General features: G+C 37.5%; 1 protein-coding gene across 1 annotated transcript in view; it reads right to left on the bottom strand.

The window, feature by feature from the left end:
• Window positions 1-5,957: 5,957 nt before the first annotated feature.
• The window catches only part of GRXCR1 (glutaredoxin and cysteine rich domain containing 1), a 39,334-nt gene continuing 23,105 nt past the window's right edge, over window positions 5,958-22,186 (bottom strand). The window contains exons 2-4 of the mRNA XM_030492558.1: window positions 16,788-17,054; window positions 9,398-9,463; window positions 5,958-6,137 (exon numbers count right to left, since the gene is read on the bottom strand). Coding sequence (XP_030348418.1) covers window positions 5,958-6,137; window positions 9,398-9,463; window positions 16,788-17,054 — 513 coding nt within the window. The remainder of the gene's footprint in view (window positions 6,138-9,397; window positions 9,464-16,787; window positions 17,055-22,186) is intronic.

Genomic DNA, 22,186 nt, shown 5'->3' with positions numbered 1-22,186 from the left:
ATAATTTTTACTTTTCAAATTATTGTTGGATTACAATATCCTTTATTGTCATCTCTAAATTATTTAAAGCTAACCAATCTAAATTCTTTTCCTCACTAAGTTATTTAGAGCATAAATATTTCCTGTTTAAAGATTTTGTGGTCAAATAATGTATCTCAGGCTAAGTGAATAAAATTATTTTTAACGCAATAATACAAAGGCAATAGCTAGAAGTACATGCACTGTCTTCCATTATGTATTTACTCATGAAAATTGTAAAACTCAGCTCAGTAAAATTCATTTCTTATTTTCATTAATAAACACCCAAAACTCTCAGGAATTTTTTGTTCATTTTTTCATGTGACACTGAGGTCAAAAATAGTAAGTTTTCTTCCAATACATATTTCCTTCCAGCAGAATGAACTTCTCTTCTTTCAAGACCTGTCAGGTTTTATTCATCCATAATTATGAGCTCCCAGGTGCAGCAAAATAACTCACAGAGCGATTGAGCACCTTGGAGAGCTTCAAGGTACACTGCATTCCTATTTTATAAGAGGCATTTATACTATACACTACATAGCATTAATTATGTAACTTTGTGTTTCACAGTGCTTCACTTGTACAGGGAAGATAGTCTAGACCAAATCAACCAAGAATTTAAACCATTAGAATGGTTCTTATTGATTTAAGAGGACTGTGTCTGAGATCAGCAAACTTTAGAATTAGGTAGGGGAGTCAGTAAGCTCCATGTCTGATATAGTTTTTCGATATGAACTGAAAGGCAACTTGTTTTTGTAGCATTGCCTGCAAAAACTCCTATCATACCAAATGAATATAAAATACTTTATTGCAGTAGGCTGCTGGCAGGTAAGACAGTCTTTCATCTCTTTTATGCATCTTTAGAAATAGTACTCCAAGGAAACAAGCAGAGATTGAATGGCAATCAACTCCCAGATGCACTATTTCTTATTGAAAATGGCTGGATTTTTTTCACAGCAAATGAATGTCCATTAGTGTGTTAAAAAAATAAGCTACTCCCTAACAGAGCAAACCCAAAAATGTTTATTAAATAGTGTAATATTAAATAGTGTAATATTAGATCAAATTTATAGTCACTAGGCTCTTAAACTGTACAAGTGAGAAACACATTGCTCTGAAATACCCCAATATTACTGCAAAGAAAATAAAGTGAGGAGGATGAACACTGCTTAAAATGGTTCTCCCTATTTAGAGTAACAAATTTGCTTACACTCTACTCTTACAAACAATAAAATCATCTGCGGAGTGGAAGACCAGTCATATACTCAGATGCCAACGTGAGACTATGTGAAATTAAAGTACATGTAGGCTTGTCAACATGTGATCGTCTGTTGAAATTCAATATATCACTAGTTTCTTCAGTATGACATGGCTTTTTACTTGGAAAGAAGTGCCACATGCATTAAAGACATTCATTCTTTTCTTAATATTCATCAGATCAATATTAATAACAGGAAAGGAAGAAAAATATTTTAGGTCAAAACCTACAGAGGAAAACCTTATACTTCAGCCTTGAAGCCAAACTTCAAGAAAAGAAATCTCAAAAGAAGCTCCTAATCACCATCTGGTCACTAAAAATTCACATACACAACTTCTCAGAGTACTTGTTTATCTCAGATGGGTCTGAACTCACATGAGTGAATGTGTGTAGATGCTGAACAGACATCTAACTTCTGCAGAGATCTTGGGCCAGGTGTGAATTCGGTTGCTAGTCCCTATCACATCAGCATTTGATTTTGTTTTAGAAAGTACTCATCTATGTTTTCCTCTGCCTCACAATGGGCAGTTACTTCCGTTCCAAAAATTAGTCAGAAAAATTATCCATAGCAGCCTAGTGTTTTCTGTCTAACTCTGTTTCGTTTCCCCCTCTGTTTTAAACACTCTTTTTAAGTTTTTCTACTTAGGTCAAGTTAGTTCAAAAGTTTTCTCCTTTCAAAATTGTCAGGAGTCACCAAAGCATGAGTATAGGAAGAAGTTCTTTACTGTGAGGGTGGTGAGGCACTGGAATGGGTTGCTCAAGGAAGTTGTGAATGTTCCATCCCTGGCAGTGTTCAAGGCCAGGTTGGATGGAGTCTTGGGTGACATGGTTTACTGCAAGGTGTCCCTGCCCATGGCAGGGGGGTTGGAACTAGATGACCTTAAGATCCTTTCCAACCCTAACTATTCTATGATTCTATGATTCTATTCTGAAGGTCATTATATACTGCAACATCATATTTGTCTAGCCAGTCAGAGTAATATATACAATCCCCTGATCAAGGGTCACAAAGTGTTTGTTGCTTATACCTGAAACAATTTCTTTATTCGTCAATCAGTAGGAGCCTTTGCTATGGCAGGGCATGCATTTAACCATGAAGTTTCAAGCACACAGGACCTCACACACCCCTGACGTGGAAGCCAGTTTCCTGTATTTCAGTTTCTACTTTCCAGTTCTTTTACATGAAAGTAACCACTAGCTAAAGACCATGAAAAAAAGAATGAAAAACTAAATTTATAGAAAAATCAGAAAACAAGTTGCATCATGTCAGGTCCTAGGATATGAATCCTGATAAAGCCAAGCCACCTGATGGCTGTAGCATTTCAGTATGGAGAACATAGACCACTGGAAAGCATGCTGCAAACTACAGGATTGAGAACTCAGGAGCTCAGGATCAAAAAAATTATTTTTCAAAGCAGACAGCCTACGGATTATCTTGCTCTCTGATAGTTGCTGTCATATATGTTAATATGCTGAGCTGACACCAAAAGAATACCTACTTGGATCCTTACTTCAGTGTAGATGAGGGACAGAAACAAGAGGAGCAGAGCTTGATGAATTTACAAATAGAAAGTTTCCTATACAAAGATGAAGCTGAATTAATCTTATTTATCATCTCAGAGGAGATTACTGCTAACTCCTTGAAAGCAAAGCTGCAATACTGGTGTAAATCAGACCTGAGCTGCGCTCCTTGTCTGTTGTCAGACTGGCTTGAAAGTTGTATTGCTAGCTTCCTGATACATACCTTATACCAGAAAGTGTCATATCCCTGAACTAGTTCCTGGGTTTGCCTTAGTAATGATGTCATTCTGTCACGTTCAGTGCTTGTAGGATAGAGCAAGCTGAGAAGCCAGACCCAAAACCTTAGCAAAGGTGGCAAACCATGCAGCAAAAACATCTCTCAAAAAAAAAAAAACCCAAAAAAAACCCAAAAAAAACAAAAAAAAAATTTTTTTTTTTGTGAAGGCTGTTACAAGGAAAATAAAGCTGGAGAGAAAAAGATGGTAATTCAGTTGCTGACAGAGGAGAAAATAGCTTCTCCAGTACTGGAAATTTGTCATTGGTTTCTTGAAAAATATATAGTGCCTGAAGAATGCTCTATTTGCGAGCACTACGTGTCCTGTGTTTTATTTTGTTATCTTCTAGTCTCCCATAAAAACCATCTGAAAAGAAGATTCTACAGAACATGACCTTTTGCTTTCATCATTTCTCCTGCTAAAAGGAAAACTAACGAGGTTTTGCAGTATCTTTGCTTGCAGGAATTAAGTGCCTCTGTTAGAAAAGTAGTGCTTTGACTAGGACTCTCTAGGTTTCTTGCATGGCCCCTGCAGACAAATCAGGAAATAAACTTTTAGTTTCTTAGTATGTTTGTCGCACTCTGAAAAGAAGTCATTTTCTGATTGCCTGAGAGGTGGGAAAACCAGCTTCAAAACCTTATTCCAGGTCAATAAAGAACATTTTCAATGAAACTGAAAATGCTTAACATACTTTGACCAGTTATAGAAATATGACCACCTGATTTTTTACTAGAAGAATGGTGATATGGACTATCTCATCAAGCAAAATGTCTTAGGGTGAAGACTGTGAAATTGCAGTATCGCAAAAAGACTGACATTTTCTTCAACAGTAATTTCCCTCAAGGACAAATTTGCTCATGACATCTTAAGTGCAGTATTCACTACTCTGAGTGTGCTCACTCCCTAGATCCATAGCATGTTAACAACTGAAGTAAATTTTCGTGCATCAGTAATGATGACATTCTAAGTATTGGTATTCATATTTATACTACATTCCATTCCTTATCATTTCAGTCTAGGCTGCAATATTAGGCAGAAATGGAGGCTACATGACAGTAATAAATAGAAAAAGGGAGTTGTATTTTCTTTCTTTTCTTCTTCTTACCCAGGCAGTAAGAAGTTAAGCACATCTGCAGTTCAGAGTTTTATAGCTGGGAGGATGCTAACCATTGTGGATGACCTCTGTAAAAAAATTATCCAGACACTCCCTCTGAGCCTCACTATAGAAGCTGTAGGAGCAGTAGAATCAAGCCTGCACATTCAATATCTCATAGAATATGAATAACTCCCTTAGATACACATGGTCGAAAAGATAAGTCAGCCCAGCTTGTCCAACACTTCAGCACAGCTGCCACCTCTAGACATAACAAGTGAGTGGAGGTGGAGAAAAGTTTGTTTTCTGTTGATTCAGGTGAGGGAAATAAGGCATCAGGAAACACAAACGTTATCAGAAGGGGCTTTTTTTGCAAGCCACACGTTGTGCAGCTGTAGCTATCCTACTTTATACCACAGCTGTATTGTGCCCAAAACACTGAAGGGAAAGCTGAGTTTCTCATCACAGATAAAGGAAGGTTGTATGGGGAAGAGGAAAGGAAAATGGGATCCCCCACCAGATTAAGCAGCATCTGATAAAGCCAATTTCACTTACCTAACCCCAGCCAGCACAGCTTTACAAAGAATGAACAAAAAGCGAAAATATTGACATGGCTTGACATTTGCTAATGCAGTTTGGGCAGGATAAAATGCCTAGCATGGAAGCCTTTTCTAGCCAACACCAATTTCAACAATATGCTAAACCTCTGTATTGTTTATGCCAGTACAAACTGACAGCAGGAACAGGAGGAAGATGTGCAACATCTACATAAGCAGAAGGTGGTGCTCCACCAAAGTACCCTATTAAAAAATACTCTGTGGATGTGCATAAATGCTATTCCAAACTGGAATATCTTCAATGTGGAGAGCCCACAGCGCATTCAGACTAATTGCTGTCTCTTTTGCCTGTGGGGAAACCCACCCAAAATGACAAAGGTGTGTATAGTGTTTGTATTGTCTACGGATAGAGAAGTGGCCCTCCTGGAGGAAACAGAATCCCTAAAACACTCGTGTCACGCTAGCCATCAAACCACAACAGTTACTAACCTGAAAAAGCAGAAATCTCATCCTCAATTGCTTTATATGCAATTTATAAAGCTATTTGGTATTCTCAATTGATCACTGTAAGGTCTACTGTGATATGTAGGATCATAAATCTCTGAGATGATAGTGCAACAATGGTTATCAACATCTACTATATTAAAAGTTTATGTAACTTTATCTAACAACATTTATTTAGTACAAAACACAAAGCAATACTGAAAGAGAAAACTGATTCATGGACTTTTAAGAAATGTTTTTGTTCTGTTGCCGCTTAAAATTCAGGCCAGAATTCAGCCATAGTAACTTTTCAGGGAAGTGCTAAGTGGAATGATCTTGGGCTAGTCCACATCATAAAATCTGTATTCTCTCTGATCTTGAAAGCAGCAACTACTCGATCATCTGAAGCTTAAGTTTCATTTTGTTGTAATCTTGAGGGCATGACACAGAAACATACACTATTGCTGACGATAGCCTATAGAAAAAGGGAAGACTTCACATTCAAAGAGCTGATTATAGAAGAAGTTTTGAAGACTACAAATGTCTTTATAAAGGAAGTAGAAAAATGTATTTCAGAGTTCATTATATAGTTAGCAACCTAAGTTTAAACAGCTGAAATGACCAAACAAGCAGAAGTATACTACAAATGGAGTTTTATTGACTGAATTGGATAAACAGATTAATTTTAAAAAATCATATTACAAACTGGTGCAGTGCCATAAAATCAGTTTGTACATGTGGAGATGCCATTCTTAGCCTGCACAGCTCCTGCAGCGCTGTAGCCCATTCTCATTACAAGCAGTACACTTGAGGGCTTTGAATGAGTCCGTAAAGCAGTTCCGAAACACAGACATCTTGCTCCCATGGCATGCTGAGCACGGCAGGAAACCAAAACCCCCACAAGAGGTGCACTCGTGAGGATGCTGGACTCTCTGCTCAAAGAAGAACGTGAGAAAGACAAAAATGTTACCTCATCAACTGCCATAAGCTCTACACAAGGGCTCCAGGACAGCTGATAATACACATTCTGGTTCCCATCTTGAGCAACACCCACTGCCCCATCCCGCCATGGAATATGGTGCTATACCTACCGTGGTATACCTACCATGGTATACCACCATGGAAGGCCAGTACATTTTTCTTTTCCTTTGGTCAGATCCACATGCAATGGTCAGAGATGTTCACTGCAGGCTCATCAGTCACACTATACCTTTGTAGCCTGTGTTTATACTTGCCAAAATAGCTAGCTAAAGGGTAGCTTTTGTACATTACTCTGATGTTATTTAGGTCTAGATCAATTCTGAGAAGTATTGCAATTGATTGAATTGAAACTCCAGGCAGTTTATGTCGACATTATATTTTCTATGCTGTACATTAAGATATGACTTTTAGCATTTGCATGCTTGTGCTGAACATATTGTTCCTATTACAGCTAGAGTTGATCATACCAAAAAGCAATTCACAGCTTCTGACAAGTACTGCTTGAGGAAATAAGTGGTGTATTCAAATCTATGGGTGTAGAATTCTGAAGCTTTAGGTGTAAAGAAGAATTTTCAATATTCAACAGTTATGAATGGAGAAAATTGCTGCAAGCAAGGCTTGGGTTCCCTCAATTTTCCTAGTTCCTGAGTAAAACAATAATTTTACTCTATTTTGTGTTGGATTAAAGACAACTGGGAACACCAGAAGAGATTTCAAAGACATTTGTAAGTTTAACTTGCTGAAAATGTTGCTAGTTTGCTTAATGATTGATTGCCTTAAAGTTGTCTATCGGAGAAATCAACGGTGCACCAGGTTGGGTACTTACCACAGCACAGGTAAGTGGCTTTAACATTACACTGTTGAGTAAAGACTTTACAGATTTATTTACAAAGGAAGAAAAACTCATACAATTCCTGGTAGTGTTAGTCTGAAGAATTATGCACCACTAAAAACTCAGTCACAAATTGTTACCAGAGTATACTAAAATATACACAGAAAAGAGAATCGTTCTTGTAGCTTCATAGAGAAAACTGAAGAGATTTCTGCAAAACCGTTTATAGTAGCATTCACCTATTGACAACTCAGAACATACATAGAAAGGCAATTTTTGGCCAGTAGCTCATAAACTTGCTGTTCTTCTTCACCAGGCAAACAATTCCTGTTACTACTAACTTTTTAATAAGTATTTAATGTAAAATTAGAATTCTTTTTATCTCAGAAGTGCCCACATCTTTTACAATTCATGATGGCATTTTACTTCATTGAACATTATTGAAAACAATCTCAAAATTTTAAGAAAGTGATATTTTAATCTCTACATTCGTTATTGCTTGTTAGGCTTATGAATAACTACCTTTCCATGTAGTTAAGAGAACAAACAAAAAAACAAATGAAAAATTGCTTTATCTCAGTTCCTTGAAAAATGGCCATTCCTTTCTTGACCTGATGATGATTTGTGTCATCATTTTCTGCATCTTCAGTAATGAAAAAACCTGCATGACCATTACAATTGAAGCAAATCCATTTTTTAAAAAACAAACAAACAAACAAAAACAAACAAAAACCAAACCAACCAAACAAACAAAAGCCAGTGAAGCAGTGATTGTATTCAATAAACAGTTATCAGTCTGCTGTAGTCTGGCATTGTTTGTTTTAGAGATGTACTTTCTGTCCCAAGATTAGGACACACATTGGGCTAGGTAATAATGTTATAGGAACCCACAAAGCAGGATCTGAGGAAATTTCATTCCAAAGTAATGAAAAATATTAAGGAAGTGTATTAGCTAATCTTCCTAGTCAGACAACAAGAATGCTACATATTTTAATCATTATCTGTACTTTTGTTTAATAGTTTCTCGTTAACTATCCAATGTGGTTCAATATGGCCAACAGGTTCTTCTGCATTTTATACAGAAACACGTAAACAGTCATGAGGCAAGAAAGGTTTTGCTGAGTTAAGGAACAGGCTACACCAATATAGAAGGTACCACCTGTACTGCTAAGGAACAAGGCAGTTCATGATTTGCTGGATAGTGTTAAATCTATCTTCTGAATAAGACAGGGATGAACAACCCTTGGGCTCAGCCTGACTGGAACTTTTGGAGGAGTTCAAGAAGGAGATTGGCTATGAGAGATCAACATGCTTCACAAAGTGATAAACTCACAGATGTATGGTATAACAAAGTTACTGAGATCATGTTAGGAAAGCATATGCTGTAGTTTGCCTAAATCCAGGGAAAGCAAAACCTTGGGGTTAAATTAACTAGATGTCTCTTTCTTTTGCTTTTTCATCAGTATCTTTTACAAATATCATATCCTCATTATGTATTTTTAATGTTGATGCTACATACTTCTGAAGTTTATGTGTTATCTTATTTCGGTTAGGGGTGATTTCAAAATAACAAGATAATTAATAGCAATACATTCCTTTTCTAAGGACACAGCTAGCAATATAATCCAAACATTATGACGCAGGTCTCCCCAAAATGTTCTTTGCTGCAGACTATCGAAAGGAAAACAGAAAATGCCTTGAGCAGCCAAGAGCACAAGACCAGCAGAAAAGTGGTGACCAGTAGAGCTCCTAGCTTACACAAAAGCTGTGAGACAGACCCACACTTCAAGAATCTTCAGAGAACGTGCACCAGCTGATCACAATAAAAGGCAAACTTGTCTTAGAGAATTTCAATGGACATGGCAAGCTAAGAGCTGGAAAAAGGCATGATAACCTGTAATTTGAAATCTGTGCAAATTGGTGTAATTGGAAACTTCCAGCATTTGTCCAGATTTTGTAGGTGCCCAGCTTTAGGTCTGGTCAGAACGCAGACATGCAGGTACCCAGCACATTCACTGCAGTACACAGGGAAGGGGTTCAGCATCCACACAACAGGCTTGACTCCCCCAGGGCATGGTGAAGGTTAAATACCAAAAACTGTGTCAAAAGTTATGGGAAGGGAAAAATGACTTGCCTTTTCTGCTGTGACAAAATCAAGAGAAAATAGGGATGGACATTGTGGTTTGATCTTGTCATTCACATTTTCTCAAACTAATTGGGCTGTGATACTCTGATATCATTCATTCAAAGAGAAAAAAGAAAAAGCATTTGGGATTATCAGTTTATAACAGAAGAAAAGGAACTGTTACAACAGGAAATTTACTCAATTGAAAATATCCAATGTACATTTCTTATATTTATTTGCAGAAATACAATTACCTCAATTTTGGTTAAGAGATCCTGCAGTTCCCCAGATTCATTCATTAGTAAAATTTTCTCAGCACCCTATTTGTAAGAAGAAGAAAAAGGTCAGCTATTTTAGCATGAAAAAACAGAGATGATTAGAAGATTTGGGTTTGAAAATTTTAACAAGCTGAGGAAAATTTGACTCAAAATAAAGTATTTTGTAATTAGGTTAAATTTATGAAAGCTAGAAGGAGAAGAGAATCGCAGTTCTGACAGTAGTGCCTGAAATTTGTTACCAAGTGTTATATCACGTTGCCTTTTGGGAAAAAGTGACACAGCTTGAGAATTCTGATTGTGTTCCCTTTATTTTACAAATATTCTGTTTCCTGACAGAATAAAAAAATATGTCTAGTTACCCTTTAAAAAAATTACAATTATATAAATATACAACACATGAGAGAATGTAGCAAAATGAAAGGAGGAAATTGTATTTCAAATATTCTGGCAGTCGAGCACTGAATTAAGACATAATATGCCTAATGTATAACACAAGGAGAGAAAGGGTAATGAAAACACTGTAACAACATTAAAGTTAGACACAGCAATGAATAGTAATAATTTAGTCTGACAGCATTAGGCCTCTGAAGGGTTCTGAGATCTGAACCTGGGCAGTACTGAAATGGTTTTTCTATTTTTCTCCTGAAAGTAAATGCTAAGGGATTATTTCAGACAAAATTAAAGTGTCAAAAATGACATAAAACTTGGTTTTTTTCCTTTTGTTTTATTTAGATGGCCACATTTGAATGCTTACACTTCACTTACGTAACTGAATTCACTGAATACTAAATATTACCAAGCGCTTACAGACACTTTTAATCAGTGGATCAGAAGAAATCAATAAAAAGTGAGGAAACTGAGGCTGGAAGTGAGGAGGGAACTGCACAATCCTTGCCTGCTGCTAAGGGTGATTGGCCACATCTAAACCATATGGTGGGTTCATGTCATCACCCTGTCCCAGTTTGCTAATCCCTGCAGACCCAGACTGTTCAATTTCATCTTTGAGTTTTCTTCTGGCATGAGCTGAGAGTTTTTATGGGATGCTCTACACATTTGAAGTGCAGTGGCATGCTGGTACACATCTGAAGTGCGGTGGGATGCTGGTACAAAGCTGAGGTGTTCTGGGATGCTGGTGCACAGTTGAGGTGTGGTGGGATGCTGGTACATGGCTGGGATGGGCCATTACTTTGAGCTGCCCGTGGTCAGCCAAAGGGGGTCTCAGGCACAGCTCCCGACCAGCACCCCTCTTCCTCTTACTGGAAGGTACAGGAAAGGTTGCTGCAGAGCACAGTGAACACATTCGGCTCACTAATGTACGTATTAGTGTCCAACCATTCATAGTGCCTTGCTGGGGACTGCAGAGGCTGCAAATGTGCAGCCCAAAAGCCAACTAAGGGCCACCAAAACATCGCAAAGGATTTTGTATGACACCCTACTAAGGTTAGTTTCCCCATAGCAAGTGTTTTGTTCTGGGTTTGTACAAAAAAAAGAAAAAAATAAAAGCAGCTCTTTTGACTCCGTTATTTATTCTTTTCATTTCAGTTAAAAAGCAAAATAGTATTTTGGTCGAAGTGCATGTCAAAAAGCAATTTAAAAAAAAAAATCATCTACAAGGTATTTAGTGTGGTTAATTAGTCACAGAAGATGACAGAAGACAGATCGTGGGCACAGAGTATACCAACGTTGACATATGCATTAGGCTCTCTGCGTCTCCAGCAGGGCAGCTTTTAGCAGTCTGTTGGCCCCTTGCACACTTGCCCTCTAATCTTTCTCTGCTTGCACACAGAAGAAGCAATAGGAGTGATTGGCATTACAAAGTGAGGGTTTGCCAAGGCAGCCCACAGAGTATTTGCTCTGGGCCTGAGTACACTGCAGCAGCTTAAGAGAAAGCTTGCACTGCCCATCTAATGCAGAGACATTAAGAATTTGCAGTTTTATTGATGTAACTGCAGAACTGCAAATTCCCTAAGCTAGACAAGCCACAATTTGCTCCTGTTTAGGAAAGGAGCTCTGCAGCAACAGTTGGCAAAAACATTGCTGTGACTTCTGCTCTATGTGACAGTGCTGCTGTATGATAACACTGACTGGCTTTTACTGCAGTATAATTAAAATCCTGACAGGTTTCCCATTATAGATTCATACTTTAAAGGATTTATATTTCAGATGACATTCAGTTGGCCAGTTGTGTTACTTTCAAAGTGGAAAGCCTTGTTATTATGGTTTTTAAATTAAAAACCAAACACCCAAATGGCTATCAAAATTTTTAAGTGTTTCAGCATATCTTTTCTGATAAAAGAATGCCTCAAGTGAAATTTGCATAAAAGATACTTTGAGGAGGTTAACCTTCCCTTTGGATCTGTGAATTTTAACAGAGAGTCTATAATTAACAGAATAATTAAAGCAGCTGTTAAATAAGCCCATTAGCTGCTTTCTGACCAGAAAATGATGACTTCCTTTTTCTTCCTAGATGGTGTACAGTCCACCATTACCCACAAAGGACGCACATAAGAAGCATGAGGGACAGTGGCCATGATGTTTAGAGAAGCAGCAGGGAGAATTAAGTTTTCAACTTTCTTAACCAGTTAAATTTCAAAGTACCAGCCTGTGAATCTTTATCTATTTACTTCAATAGCTCCCTACCTTTGTGGAGGAGCCCAGGAGCTGTGGTCAGGTCTTCACCCTTCTTTTGGCAAGGAAACACCAAATCACTCAACACATTTTCTAGACCATTTTCATTCTTCAAACTATTTTCCCAATTTTCTCTTGATAGCATCCAGAAATTAACATAGTATTTCAGGTATTGTCGCACTAATTGCAGAACTAGGACAAACCCACTTCCTGCTGCCCCAGCCCTGTCCTGTCGCTAAACCTGTCTGTTGCTCACCTGTCACACTTGTCAACCTACACCACTACACCTCCCACAGCGAGGTGCTCCTTGGTCACACACAAGCATGGGCATGATTAAATGCCTGGAATTCTGCCCATTAACTGAGAAAATTAACACTGCAGTGTAGCACCAGCACCAGAAATGTTTCATTTGATATGGAATGACTTTAAATAAAGAGCTGTCAGATGAATTGAACCCTGCTGTTCCTGAAATGTTAAACTGCAAAAAGGAGGAAATGTGGGAAAATGCTAGGCGACTCGTTGCAATAATTACATCATAGTTCCACTGCCACAAAGCTATTCATATGCACCCAACCAAGTGAACACCAGGAGAATGTGTCTACTCTAACAAAACCTGGAGGCAATTAAGAGCTACTAATTATATATGGCCACTGGTGGTCAGCAAAAATAAACTTATAAATAAAATATATAATAATTCTTGTGTAACTAAAAATACGTTACACAGGTATTTTCTAAAAGTCAGTAACAAAGATAGCTTCATCATTCTTGGGAAATAATCATAAGCAATGAGTTAAAATAATTTTACTGTAAATCTCATGCTGTTGTGGATTCATTACATCTGGGAAACTAAATAGGAAACAGTTTCTTCAGGAAAAAAATTATTGAATTCACATATATGAAAAAGAGTCAAGTAGGTTTGTATAGCTAGTGAATACCAGACTTCAGTCGTGTATTCAAAGTGGAAAATAAAATAAATGTATTTTAAATCCATTATGCAGTGAGCTAACATGTTTATTAAGGATGACTCTATTTGCCTTTTTTTATGTGCATCCGTTTTCCAGCAGAATGGGTCTTTGCATAACATGAACCTCTAACAAACAGTCCTGAGTGCCTTTGTAAAAGCATAAATGAATGTTCCAATTTATTTTTTTTTTTCTCTGCATAGCTGTTTTTTGGAAGTCATTTTTTATTCTGCTTTGGTGTCCCAGCAGATGGCATAATTCTATTTCAAATGGAGACAGCCTCAGGTGAAAAAAAGGGATTAGATCAGCTGGTAAAGAGCATGCTGCAGAAAGAACCTGCAATTTCCTGACAGACTGATTTTTAGACAGTATGTGTCAAGAAATACCATGACTCAATCATGAAAATATGAGAAGATTAAAAAACCTGCTGCACTGCATATTTAGCCCCTGTCATGCTTTGCTTGACAGGGGCTAAATATGATTTTTCTATTACTTCTGCCCAAGTCATGGGTTTGTTTCATTCCTCCTGTACAGGCAATGATTAATACCACAGCACTGTGAAGATTTATCCACACAGCCTGCAGTGGTCTAGCAACCTTGTCCATGCTTCTAATGGCTTGGATACTGTACACTCTATCAGATGCACATATGCTGGGTTATGGTGCTTTTGTTACATTTATCTCATTAAAAATAATCTTGTTCCCTTTCAAAACTGTTCCGTGCCTATTTTAATTAGGGGTTGTGTGTGGTTTTGTGTTTTTTTATTCCTTATGACTCATCGAAAGGTGCATGGATGGCTTAATATAGATTCTCCTTTGTGTTGTTACAGGCATACTCCTTCAGGGAGGAATTTGCCAGGAAATAAATATTCAAAATTAAAAGAAAAGAGAGAAAAAAATTATTGCATGATTAATTTACCAACACACCAGGCTTCTAAGCTTGTGTTGCATTTGCATATCAGAAGATAATTATCATAAAAAGCGTTATAGAAATGTCCACTGTTACCAATGAGACCAAATTTTGTAAATAGTTCTCAATTGCATATTAACGAAACATAAGCTCAGCGCAAGTTCCAACCAACTTACTGCCTTTGGAGTCACTGATGCATTGTCTTCTTAAGGTGCCAAATCCACCAGGTATTGGCATATCTGGGGGATGAATAGTTCATTTCCAGACCTTCTCAATACGCAGCATTCCCCCCTTCTTATTTCTCTACCTAAATGGATGAAGGCCAGCCTCTTTTATGAAGGAAAAATATCTGCCATAAAATAATGGGGTCTGCCACATTTACCACAGTGTGTGAACAGAGGTCCCTTGCCTGTGCAAGTGTTCAAAACAGGAAGTGTTCAAAAAACCTGTAGATAAATCCCTTAGTGACATGTTTTAGTGGTGGTCTTGGCAGTCCTAAAGCAATGGTTGGACTTGATGAGGTCTTTTCCAACCTACTTGATCCTATGATTGTATGACAGATTCACCCTGGGGGTCTCCTTTCCCATCGTCCTGCCAGTGCCCCATTGGCAGCCCCAGTGGGCTGCCTAGGTTAGCTCTGCTCACATTGAACTTGGTTTTCCCATCCTAGTTCATCTTAACTAAAACACATTAGAGAGTGATGCTGTAGCAAGCAGCAGTGCCCCCTCCAGTATGGTGATAGTTAGTGGAGAGCAGTGGAGGACAAATACCTTGTCTGCAAGCACAGGCTGGGGGCTGCCACACTGGCAGAGCAAAGAGCTGCTGCCATCCTGCTTGGCATCTCCTGGACTTCTCCCTGCCCGCAAAGCAGATTCTCTACAAATAATAACACTTTTACATGGAGTAACTTTAATCCTCTCCTGGACCTAATGTTTGTTCTATTTAACCACAGTGTCCCTCATGGATTTGATGAAAAAAAGAAAAAGGGGTGTGGGGGAAGAAGAAAGAAAACACTCCCCAAGTCTGATTTTCTTCTGTTATTTTTAGAAGATCAATACCTTCTGTTTTCTTGTGTTATACAATGTGAATGCAGTTGCCATGCTGTAATAAATGTCTCTTGACCAGAATATAAAATTCTTTCTTAATTTTTTTAACCTACAGGAGGTAAAACCTGATGGCTACCTGGCAGCAGGTAGTTGGACAACTAGATTTGTCTCTCCCACAGACAGCTATCTTCCTAATTTACTTGCTTTCTTTTCTATACCTCTCCAAAGAATCTAATACAATGCTAAAAGAGTTCCAATGAGATCATATTGCTTGTTACACTGTTGTTCCTCTGTTAAAAGACAAGTTTCCCATGATCTTTAGGAAGAAAAAAAAAAGAGAAGCCATGAATTAATGGGCCATCCATCATACCAAAATGACTGTAACCAGGTTTCCACTACAGCTGAGCAAATGATTTGTTCAATCCATTTCAGTAGTTTAACTGAATTCTTTTGACAAATTGATCACGCACAGACCGACATTTTCTTAGTCGGTCATAATTCATTACTTTTATTTTTAACATTATAATTAGGTGAGTGAATCTTAGTCTGAATCCTGCTGAATTTTAAGCTGCTTTTGAATAACGCACTTCTGCTCCTCCTGGAGAACTCTCCAATTCAGGCTTTTGCTAAAAGCATCTTCTATTATGAAGTAAAAATCACTGTCTGCTAGTATTCCGCATACAGGTGATTTTGAAGTTGCTGTAGCAGTCTGGTGAGTCCTGTAGCAGCAAATGCATTTGTTATGGTGCTCAGAAAGCCTGCTTCATACAGAGAACATAGAGAGCTAAGAAGGAAATGGAGAGGAAGGGGAGAAAGGGTATTCAAGTGTTTATACAGGCCCAATATCAATTAGGGCTGATCGTTGTTTACATTTGATTTCGTTACTTAAATCTTTTGCGAAAATGAAAGTGCTAAGTGATACAAACACAATAACCCCACTGTGTTCAAACATAGTTTGCCTTCACAAATCACAGTCTCGCTGTTGGAGCTAATTGCTAGATCTTTACCACTTGAGACAAACACCTTCTCTGAGGTCTCAATGTGGTTTCTTTATGCTACTTTCCAAAATCTTTTTCTTTAAAGCTCTGATTTTTTCAGTTTCTGAGAAATGCTAAAGTACAGGCTGGCCTTACTGAAAAGGTAATTTCAAATATCAACAGGCTTTTATACCCAGACTGTGAGAGAACAAACTTGGGCTGTAGTTATCCATTTGGAGTTTATATCTGGCAACAGGACAGAGTTGGGCTGGTTTTTTATCTCTTACTGCTAGACTTTTCTAAAAGGAAGTATTGATCAATTTTGTACTGAAAATAATGTTCATTTGATTACAGATCCTGATGCAGACTACGTCATATAAAATTCAGTATGTGTTTAAGGTCTGATGCCCCAGCTGTTAGTTTCATATTCCCAAGAGATATTACTAAATAACAGGTTTATGCTATGTGTATTCGTCTTCTTGAATCAGTCATACATACAAGTTCCCATAAGGGGAAAATAAAAAAAAAAAAAATCTATTTATTTCCCTCAATTTCCACAGTTTCAGCTACAAAGGTAAGCTATTACTGAAGAAACACAGGACAGCTTGGATTGTGTTACTGCCTCTTATTCTCTTCCTGATAGCCTCTCCTGGGTTATCTTTTGCATCTTCAGATCAAACCCATCAGTGTGGATCCGTGCAGCACATACCCCAAAGGGATCTCAGTCTTTGATTGTTCCCATCATTCCAGCATTGCAAGCAATTTTCTAAAAACCCTAAGTCATCAAGATTTTCATCTGTTCTTCCAGACTGCAAAATAAAACATAGGCTTATGCTTTACTTACCCCAAGATAATGGCCATCAATAAACACAACAGGGAGTGAGGGAACTTCACAGACCCTCTTACATCTTTCGTCTAGTTCTTTTCCATAATCGCTGTTCAGAGCAATGTTTTTTTCTTCAAATTTAACTCTGTGATTTTGAAAGATCTTTCTAACCAGTTCACATCTTTCAAAAGTGGTTCTCACCACACGAAGGCTGGTAGTATAAATCACTATGCGGCCAAACTCCAGCTCTGTTGATACCTGCAAAAAAAAAAAAAAAAATGGTTCCTATTACATTAAGATGTTAACAACTCCTAAGTATTAAATAATTCCTTTTAGAATATTATTTAAGCAAAAAAATAAAAAAAAGCATCTTGAAAACACAATCCAACATACTACTTTTTTCAAATATAAAGATGGAAGGGGAGGAATTAAGTTCTTGTAATGACCAACTTAAGGCAATTTAAGCTGTTTCTCTAAGCAAGATGCAACTTTACTTCTTTTGGAAAGTTTTGGAGGTGGTGAATCAAGTTAAACATTTTCAAAAAACAGATATATTTTAGATCCTGGTGGACTTCCAAATGTGAATAAATCATCACTGTTTTGTTGATGTCTGACTCTGTTATAACAGTGACTCATGTTTGCACAAACACAGTCTAGTAGTACCCAGACTGTCTAAACTTGGTAGCTTAGGTGCTGTTGACAGCCTCCTTTAAGCAAGGATTGGAGCCTAAGTCTAAGCCTCATCACATCCATAAACCAGCGTTAACTTAAACACTTTAGGTCTCTCCACGCTAAACTAGATTATGACTGCAAAGGGGACAGATTTTAACATTGATCCACATCAAATTACTCTAACATCCAACAAACAACAAAAAAGTACATTCTGTGTGTATTCAGCATCTGATTCAAAGCCCACTGCAGCTAGAGGAGGCAGTTCCCTTGGCTGTGAAAAGTTTCATACTACAATTGAGATTTCATTTTTTATGCACTTCTACGTATGTAAAAGTTTATATGTCCCATCTTTCCTTTCTGGGATGAAAACAATTAGGGAGTGTAAACACTACAGGGATTAGTTTGCCCAAGAGAGAGCGGTAGATTTTCAAAAAGCCTGAGACACATTGCCTTAAACAAAGATATTATGTTCAGATAAATAGCTAAAATTATAGCTTTTTAAAAAGGCATTTCCAAGCTTTTCAAATTATCCATTATATTCATCAATGGATATTTAATTATTTCAGCAGTATCGCAGGAGTAAAAACACAAGTTAGACAATAAAAACCAAAGATACCTGTACCGCACTGTAGCAGTCTATGGAAAATTAACCTTGATGGATGAATAGACAATTTTTGAACTGTGTCATGCAATAACTGTAAAGACACAGTTGTAAAATTGGGCAGATGTCACTGCAGATTTTGCCTCATAATGAAGTCATGATTTATCTTACTAAAAAAAAAAAAAGTCATTGCAAAAAGCATTTTCTGCTTAGAAAGGTGTTTACAAGGTTTGACATACGATGAAGAGTTCTCAGAAAAAATAGTTGCATTTCACAGATCATTTATAGATCACTGGAAGTGTAATTGCAAACATATGTAATGTAACAGTTTTCTAACTCCCATTCTGGAAAGAAAGCATGTTGTGATAGGTCAGTGTTTATTCCTCTTTGAATGGATGAAAAATTCCATTTAACAAATGGTATAAAAAAAAGTGGCTACTTCTCTCCAACCTGTTTTATAGGTTGAAAATCTGTTATACTGCTACTGCAGCACTGACTCTTCTCCGGCATATTGTTCACACATTCCAAGTGAGAGGATTAGCTCATCCTCTACTTAAGACAAGGACTCTACATAAACACTGCCAAATATTTTAGTAACCACACATAGGTTGCTGGAAGGAAGAGGAGTTCATGCTTTTCAGAAGTAACCAAAAGGAATTCTTAAAATAATCCTTAAAAAGGTAATTTAGCATACTTATTGTTTTCTCCTCTTTGGAGTGAAAATATATTTTGAAGTACAAAACTATTCAACTGGATGGAAATTCTGTTTGTTCCCAGACACCGGAGGCTGGCAGCATAGATACAGACAGTCATTATCTCGTGAAGCATCAGGACTATGGTGTCTCTACAGCATACAAATAAGCAGCTGAAGAGATGGAATAATGGAAAGTTGTAAAGCGATCTGGAAAGATATCAAGTGGAAGGTGTGTACGCAGAGTCACTTTTATGTTTATTCCTTTGTTTTTTCCTCATGTGGCAGTAGAGAAATATCCTTGTTTGCCCTGCAAAGAAACATCGAGCACACTGACTAAATAATTCTTTAGGGAAATATTAGTAAACACCCCTTTTTTGTCTGACAAATGCACAGAACTTGTCCTTGGCAGGACTTTATCATACCAGGAAAATCCTTCCTGTCACCTGCCTGGAACCACACTGGTAATTAAAAATAGGAGTCAAGACGGAGAGATTTACAACATTTTTATTAATGAGAATCTATACTAATTTTTATTTTGCTACCCAACTCAATGTCTACAGCCTGTAATATTTAGTTACTAGAATATGCCTTTGAAGTAAATTGGCAGAATAATGTTTGAACACTATGCTCTTCCCAGGTTTTGTAGCTCCTGTGGCAAAAACACAACAAATGACAAGCTATGTAAAAAATTAATAGAAAGATATTGTAGAAAATTAACTCAGACAATTTTGCATAACAAATTTCAAATTAGAATAATCTCATATAATTCAAAAATGTACATAAAACTTCAGCTGAAGTTAAACAGAATGTAATTTTCTGGTTAATGGGCATGAAAAAGCTTTACTTAGGCTGAGGAACAAAAGATTGGAGCAACTGACCACTTTCTCACACTTCCTCTAAGTGAGATTCTCATTGAAACCTGAATCTTATAGATATCATTCAGCCTGATGTGGCAACTTTTGTGTCAGATTCAGAAAACCCCATGCACATGGGCCTAGAACGTGCTTCAGAGAAAACATCCAGGTAGAAAGACCACCAAGGAAGAGATTAAGGTTTCAGAGGGAAATAAAGTTACTTTAGTAACAATCCTCTACAACATTCACAGCTGTTAGTTTAACAGTGGTACCATCTCTCCAAGGGTCCAAAGGCAATATTTGTTTTACTACATCAACCTGAAGAGCTTGTATTTTGCTTGGGAGCATCAAGCAGGCAGCAATAGCAGTAGCATGACTAGCATCACTTCACGGTACAGACACCACTCTCAGTACTTACGAACAGCCACCCCTTTTTATCAGTCCGGAGAGAAAAAGTAATTGTTGGACCAGTTCAAGTCAGTTCAAGGCTGAACATGAGAGTACATAAGACAAGATCTTCCTTATTTTGCACCTGACTCAATCTTTTCCCAGACTTCTCTACCAGGTGGATCAGGGCTTCTGCAAATGAGGAGTTAGTTACATTTTTGTGCACAACTGGAGGAAATCTATCCCTCTGCTATCCCACTGGCATCCATCTGACATGGTTGCAATTAATTGTAATCATTAACTGAGCAAGTCTTCTGCAAACAGTATGAGGGATGTCATCCCATGAGGCTAAATATATGAGCTTAGTATCAAGAGAGACCACAGAACAGAGGAAGAAATTACTGGTGAAATAGAGAAGGCTTAATAGGGTGAGCAGGTAAGCAAGAAAATGGAAGGATGCAGGGGACTTGAAAAGGGTGAAAAAGCCAGAAATAACAAAAACTATATAATAAACCAAAACCTGATATGTCAGGATACTGCCAAAGGAGGAGTAGTACAAAACAGATGTATAAACAAAAACATTAAAAATATAACAAAAAAGAGACAGTAAAACAAAACAAGGTAAATGATAAAGCAGAGAGAAGGTCACTGAAATATGACATCCTTTTTTAAAAGAAATCCTGGTAGTCACTGTAAGTGTCCAACAACAAGTATATTACACAATACGTGACTCTCCAAGTGGTTTCAATATTTTGAAGTGTTTTTTTAAAAAGCTTTGTGTATTACTGGAGCTGCAGAAATATGAAATATTTGGGAATTGTACTCCTAAAATATGTTTGAGAATGTACCTTTTCTGTATTAGCTGCCATGAAAATAATAACAGTCTTCTCAGCAGCTCTGAAAATACAGTGTATCAGTCAGGTGTTTCCATGGTCCTTCTGAAAGCCAGTTGAATACGTATGCCATTAAACTCTCCTGGACGTCACTGGGTTCAGGCCTTCCCCACTGTATCTTATCCCTGGCTTCTGGATCCAGCTGCAACTGAAGTAGCAGCAACAAGAGTTTGTGTTTCTCTCTGTCCCATAACTACCCTTGCTCTGCCCAGTCCCCCTAGTTTGAGAAGTTACCTCTCACACTTCTATTTCTGAGGGGAATTTATAAAATTAATTACTGAATAATAATACTAGATTATTTCTTCAGCATGTCTGACACAAATTGCTTTCCCAAGGCTATAGATTTTCTTTAATATCTTTCATGACATTTTTGTATCTTCCTTGCTGGCTTTGAGTGGCTTTTTGTCTTGGGACCAGAACTCATAATGTTTTGCAGCACAGCTAAAAGCTGACCAAATTCAGAACAGAGGAAGTGGTCCAAGCCAATGCTTTTCTACTCATGGTGTAAGGACCACTGCAGGAAGGACCACTGCAGGACCCTTGGGTACAAAAATATTGCTCATGAAACAGTGGTAACATTTTCTTTTTGAAAACCTTTTTATATGACCTGTCTGCAAGCAAGTAGATAGACAAGAAGAGTAAGAATAATACTCATGACGTTAGCCTCATTTTTATTTTGTTGCAAATGAAAACTATGACAGCAACACTACAAAAGTAGCCATGGACTATTTATTTTTAAATCTTCTCTCTCGATAGAAGACATAAACATGTTCTTTTATCTCATTGGTGTGAAAAAGAATAGCTATTTACCATCATATCCATATATAGTTTTTTCAACGGTGGTGTCACTCATAAATTTGCAATTGGTTTTTTCGAAGTACAAAGTTAAAAACGAAAAAAACCCCACCACCAAACCCACTCCATACATTATATGCATCATATGAGCAACTGTATTCTAGCTAAAACAGAATATTTTTCTGCTAAGATTAATGGGCTGGTATAGTACTTTGGCAAACCTGAAATGTTAATGCCAACCTTTATCACATATGAGATTTGTATAGGTTTTTACTACGTTCAGATATAACATTCAACTTAATGTTATTCATGCAGTAGCAAATTGCTTCTGTGACCTAAATCAATGGCTGATATGCCCTTCTCTGTCTCAGAATATCATCTTTCAACATCCCAGACTGTTCTACTGAAATACGCACCCCTTGGCTCTGTAATTAGATACTATCAGACCGGCAGAAGTATCTGCTGTCCACTAAGTAGGCTGAGACAGGAATCTAGAGCACATTACAATCCCTGTTCCAGAG

Source organism: Strigops habroptila, chromosome 7, assembly GCF_004027225.2.
Source record: "Strigops habroptila isolate Jane chromosome 7, bStrHab1.2.pri, whole genome shotgun sequence".
Lineage (NCBI taxonomy): Eukaryota > Metazoa > Chordata > Aves > Psittaciformes > Psittacidae > Strigops > Strigops habroptila.
This window is presented reverse-complemented; position numbering and strand designations above follow the sequence as displayed.